At 34.5% G+C, this 6,000-nt stretch overlaps 1 protein-coding gene across 1 annotated transcript in view; it reads right to left on the bottom strand.

Moving 5' to 3' along the window:
• LOC102467678 (olfactory receptor 10AG1) overlaps positions 1-6,000 on the bottom strand; it is a 39,072-nt gene that overhangs the window by 31,326 nt on the left and 1,746 nt on the right. The window contains exon 2 of the mRNA XM_027775670.1: positions 4,463-4,575. Within this exon, the coding sequence (XP_027631471.1) occupies positions 4,463-4,575 (113 nt within the window). The remainder of the gene's footprint in view (positions 1-4,462; positions 4,576-6,000) is intronic.

Raw genomic sequence — 6,000 nt, 5'->3', positions numbered from 1 at the left:
TGAAAGGGGAACTCTCTTACACTGCTGGTGGGAGTGTAAATTAGTCCAACCACTGTGGAGAATAATTTGGAGATTCCTCAAAAATCTACAAATAGAACTGCCGTATGATCCAGCAATCCCATTTCTTGGCATTTACCCAAAGGACAGAAGAATTTCTCATTGGAAAAGTGCTTGCACATCAATGTAAGACATGGAATCAACCCAAATTCCCCCGTATGGATGAATGGATTGAAAAACTGTGGCACATATACTCTATGGAATACTATTCAGCCATTAAGAACAACAAAACCCTGACTGTTGACAGAAAGTGGAAGAATATGGAAGATTTATTGCTGAGTGAAGCAAGCCAGGCTATAAAGGAGAGACACTGTATGTCCCCACTTAATATATACCGAATGTCCGCACTCTATAACTGAAACTTACGGGTTAAAGGATGTACAAACAGAAGAGGTGGATATGAATGCCAGATGTGGTGTGTGTGGAGGAGTGGGGCCTGGGGAAGAACATTTGAAGGAGGGATACGAAGACAGCATTGTTGAGACAGGGAGGTAGTGTTGCTATATTTTGATCAACTAGACCGGGGAGAAATGTTCATGTATTGAAATGATCACCTTGTAAGCTAAATAATGTAATTGAATGTATTAAAAAATGTAAATAAAAATTAAAAAATAAAAAAAAGAAAGTTAAGCAAATCCTTCAGGGAAAATATGAGTGGTAATAATTCTATAATACACTAGAAGAAAGCTTATTTGCATTGTGTGTTCACATGTCATAAATTGAATGAAAAATGTATACCTATGTGTATCTTGTTGTGAGTCTAAAATAAATCATTTTAAAGTATTTTATTGATTAAATTTTTCTTTTCTTTTCTTTTCTTTTCTTTTCTTTTTGCTTTTGTTTTTGTGTAGATGAGTTCATTGTTCCTGGTTTCATACCAAATCTGGGATGACAGATTACTTAAGTATCAAAAAGAAACTCAGGAAGTGTAAAGACGAAAACCCATGTACCATTCCAACTGTAAAAGAGGAATATGCAATCAAGAAATGTAAGTCCACAGAGAGAAAATAAAAAATCAAATGTAGTAAACATAACTTGAGAGAATGTCTGGGTACCTGGTCTTCTTAAGAGTAAATATTAGTTGGAGTTCTTCAGAAATAAACTAATGATGCTAAATGATAATCTGAGTTCACATATAAAGAAACAACAATGCAAACTGAGAAAGTTTCTATTCTAATCAAAATGTAATGGAATTAGACATCAACAATGAAAAGAACATTGGGCAATTTCTCTTTAATGTGTAAACTAAATAACACACCACCCCCCAGGGGGCATGGCCATGTTGTAATCCCTTCTCCTCCATTCTCCTCCTGGGATCTTGTGCATGCATGCACACATGCCCAGCAAGATTTTCAAGACACTAGGTCTGAGATTTAACTGCAGTCAACCATGTGGGAGTCCAGTGACCCTGGTCTCCATAGTTTCTAATGAGATGTCAACTGTTATGTTACTGGAGTCCTGTGCATAAAAATCTGTCTTTTCTTGGTCCTTTTCTTGCTACTCTCAAAATTTTGTTCATTAGTTTCCTTTTCAACACTTGCAGTCTTGGCCCATTAACATTTATATTATTTGCACTTTTCTGAACTTGTAGATTAGTATTTTTCATCAAATTTTGGACATTTTTCTAAAATTTTTATGCTCCTTTCTCTCTTTCCATTTCTTGAATTTCCAGTAGATGCATTTGGTGTGCTCCATGGTGATCTACATTTCTCAGAGTCTCTGTTTAGATTTTTCATTCTTCCTTCTTATCTTCAAATTGCACAATCTTTATTGGCCTATTGCTGTGTTCACTGATACTACCTCCTGCCAGTTAAAATCTACAAATGACTAGCTATCATTTTTATAAACTTCATTTTATTTCTTAATATCATAAATGTTTTTAATGTGTAATTCTTATTGATAGTCTTCACGTTATGAAATGTGGTCATCAGATCATCCTTTAATTCTCTACACATGATATCCTTTAGTTCTCTGAAAATCTTTTATAGTGGCTGGTATTATATGGTTGTGTTCCCAGTCCAACATCTGTGCTCTTAAAAGATGAACTTCCATTGTTTCAGAAAAAGTTTTTAGAAGGTTTTTGTTTTGGAGCACATGCACTCACAGGAAAGATAGACAGAGACAGTAAGAGGTAAAGTGAGAAATTTACCCACCTTTTCTAGGTTTTCTTGTTTGTTGGAATATAATCACTCATAGTATTCTCTGATGATATTTTGTATTTGTTTTGTCCACTGTAATAATGCTCATTCCTTTGCTGATTTATCTGTTTTCTTTCTCTGTTCTTCTTGACTACTCTAGCTAATGATGTGTCAATTTGTTTTATCTTCCCAAAGAACCAATATTTGGTTTTATTTATTTTCTGTATGTTTCATTTTGTCTCTATTTAATTTATTTATGCTCAAATCTTTATTATTTGTTTTCTCCTTAAAGTTTTTTTATTCTTTTGGTTTTCCCAGTTCCTTAAGTTGTATTGTTAGGTTTTTTTTTTGTTTGTTTGTTTGTTTTTTTTGCCACCTTTCTGCTTTTTTCTTGCAGGCAGTAATTGCTATGAATTTCATTTTTGTAACTACTTTTGCTGTGTCCCCTAAGTTATAAACACTTCTTTGTTCATTTTCATTGATTTCTCTGAACCTTTTGATTTCAGTCTTAATTTCTTCTGTAGTTTGTTTATTTTCCACATGTTTGCTGTATATTTGAGGGCTCTTTCTGTAGTTGATATCAAGTTTGATTCCATTGTGCTTGGAAAAGATGCTAGATACAGTTTCTATATATTTTAATTTGTAAAGGATTGTTTTGTGCCCTATCATGCAGTCCTCTTTGAAATGTTTGATGTGAGGGTGAGAAAAATGTGTATTTTGCGGTTGTTAAATCGAATAGTCTGTAGATGCCTGTCAAGTCCATTTCATGTATGTTCTCAATTAGATATTGTCTGTCTTTGTTAATTTTTTGTCTAAATGATCAATGCAGAGGAGAGAGTGGGTGTTGATATAGCATATGATTATTGTGTTACAGTCTATCTCTCCCTTGAGATTTAACAGTCTCTCTCTAATGTAGTTAGGTGCTCCACTGTTGGATGCATAGGTATTTACAAGTGTTATATCTTCTTGGAAAAAAGTCAATTTAGTATTGTATAATGTCCTTTGTCTCTTCTTACATCTTTAATTTTAAAGTCTATTTTGCAAATCCAACTGTTCTTTCATTTCCATTTGCATGGAATATCTTTTCCCAGTTCTTCACTTTCAGTCTATCTACATCTTTATCAGTGAGGTGTGTTTGTTGTGAATAGCATATAGATGACTTCTGTTTTATATCCATTCACTAATCTGTATCTTTTAATGAGGAAATTTAATCCAATGACATTTAAAGTTATTATCGATATTTGCAGACTTATTCCTGTCATTTCATTAGCCATTTTCTCAGTTGGTTTTTCTTCTCTTATTTCTCTTTGTCTCTCTTTTGTTATACAGATACAATATTCCCCTCAGTACTTTTTGCAGAGCTGATTTAGGATTGATGGACACTTTTAGTTGTTTTTTTTTTTTTTTTTTTTTTTATCTGAGAATACTTTCATTTGTTTTTCTCATTTGAAGGATAATCTTGCTGGATATAGTATTCTTGGTTGAAATTGTTTTTCTTTTAATGTTTTGAATATATCTTTCAATTCTTTCCTTGCCTGCATTGTTTCAATCATTGTTTCAATTGAGTGGCCTGATATTAGCCTAATGGGATAATCTTTATAAGTAACATGATGTTTCTCCCTTGCCGTTTTTAGAATATTGTTGTTGTCTTTTATTTTTGTCAATCTTGTGATGATGTGCTGGGGGTGGTAGGATCTTTCTGTGTTGATTTATTTGGGGCCCTTTCATTTGGGGGGTCTGAATTTCTCCATGTTTCTCAATCTCTCCAAAAAAATTCAGACAGTATTTCATGAGAGGTTTTCCATGCCTTTAGAAGATTCTTTACCTTTTGGAATACCTATTATATGGATATTTGGGCATTTAGTGGCATCTAGAATTTCCCATATGTTGTTCCCATTTATTATTTTGTTTCGGTTGTTTCTCATTCTTTTCAGTGGCTTGGTCTAAATTGGAGACTTGGCCTTCCAGGGCAGAAATTCTTCCTTCTGGATGGTCTGATATGCTGTTATTGCTTACTAGAGATATTTTAATTTTTTGTATTGTATTCTTCATTTCCAGAAGTTCTGTTCATTTCCTTTTTAGGGTGTCTATTTCTTTATGAAGTTCCTCTTCATGTCCTGGAAAGATTTTATCATTTCCGGGAATTGATTGCCTGTTTTCTCTTGTATCTCACTGAATTTTGTCACTGAATATTTGTAATGATTTTTCTGACATTTCTGTGTATTCCTCTGTGATGTACATTGTTGGTGAGGGGTTACTGTGCTCACCTTGGGGAGAGTTACCCCCTATTTTTTTTCCATGTTTCTTTGGAATCTGAGTCAGTTTTTGGTAGTCTGATTCAGTCAGTTTTTGGTAGTCTGATTCAGTTTTCCCCTCTTTCCTATTGGAGTAGATTCTGTAGTATTTAAAGAGGAAATTTCACGTTTAGTTCCCAGGCATGTTCCTATTGGAGGGATGTGTCTCCGAGAGCAGAACAGTTATGGTAACTTCAGGTGCTTGACTCCTCTATCAAATTTTCAGCTCTTGATGAGGCAGTAGCAAACTAAGGAGATATAACTTAGTGAAAAAGATCAAGTTGTGCACTGCATACAAACTGGTGTGCCAAAAGTTTCAACATTACTCCTGGGGCCTCAGGATGCACTCATAAGAGGAAGCCTTCTGAGACCAGTCCCAACTGTCTTGGTGTTTGGAGTGAGCCCATGCCACTAGAGCACTGGATGATGGAGTGGCAAAAGTTCCAAAATTACTCCTGAGGCCTTGGGGTGCACTCACAAAAGGAGTTCTGTTGAAACTACACCTGAGTCTCCCAGGGAGTGAGATGAATCCTTATTTTTGTATTTATAAAGTAAGCAATATTATATAAAAATCTCCTATAATTAAAAATTGCCTCATGTTTCTCTCTTATTTCCAGTATTTACACACTCACTTTATCCTCTATAATAGAATCTACTATAGGTTACTCCGTTCTGGGTTCACAGACCTCTTATACCAAATTTTACTGATTCAATTTTGTAATATTGTATTCAATTTTTGTTTTTGCATTTATACCATCCTTTGCTGAGTTTTGCATTTATTTTTTAGCTGTGATAGGTAGAATTCTATGATGGTCACCAAGATCTATATGCCTTTATGTACTCCTATCATCTCCCAGCTATTCATACAAGGTAGGAGTTGATGTGAAGAGATTTCACAGATATAATTACTTTCCCTTATCAATTGACTCTAAATTAGAAACATTGTTCAGGTGGGTCAGATCTAATTATATGAGTCCTTTAAATTTTCTTTTAGTCATCATAGATAGTAAATTAGGAATTCAACATGAGGGGGATGGAATGGGGTACATGGCTTGGATCCTATTATTTTCTGGGACATGAGGGTGGCCCTGGCTGATATCCTGGGGGAAACTCCCCCACAACCTGCAACTGAAAGAAATGGAATTTCATTGACAGTCTAACAGGACTTAGGATCAAGATTTTTCATTCAAGAACTCTACCTATGAAATCTCTTGATTTTAGATTTGAACCAATAAGTAGAAAAAACCACCCATGTTGTGCCTATCTTCTGACCTATGGAAATTGAGATGACAAATTTCTATTATTATATGACAAGAAAAAGAATACTCCAACTGAACTTCTCCTACTCTCTAAACTCTGAAAGCTGAGATTCATTGCACATTAATTTTATTTCAAGCAAGAGTGCAGAAGGTATGAAGATAAAAAGGGCTGTGAAGATTTCTGATTACCGAGTGCCTCTGAGATCGCCAATGCTTTCCAGAATTTTTTTTTTCTCCCTACAACATATTAAT

Source organism: Tupaia chinensis, unplaced genomic scaffold (genome assembly GCF_000334495.1).
Source record: "Tupaia chinensis unplaced genomic scaffold, TupChi_1.0 Scaffold000596_1, whole genome shotgun sequence".
Lineage (NCBI taxonomy): Eukaryota > Metazoa > Chordata > Mammalia > Scandentia > Tupaiidae > Tupaia > Tupaia belangeri.
Note: the sequence above shows the minus strand (reverse complement) of the source record. Positions and strands in the feature narration are given on the sequence as shown.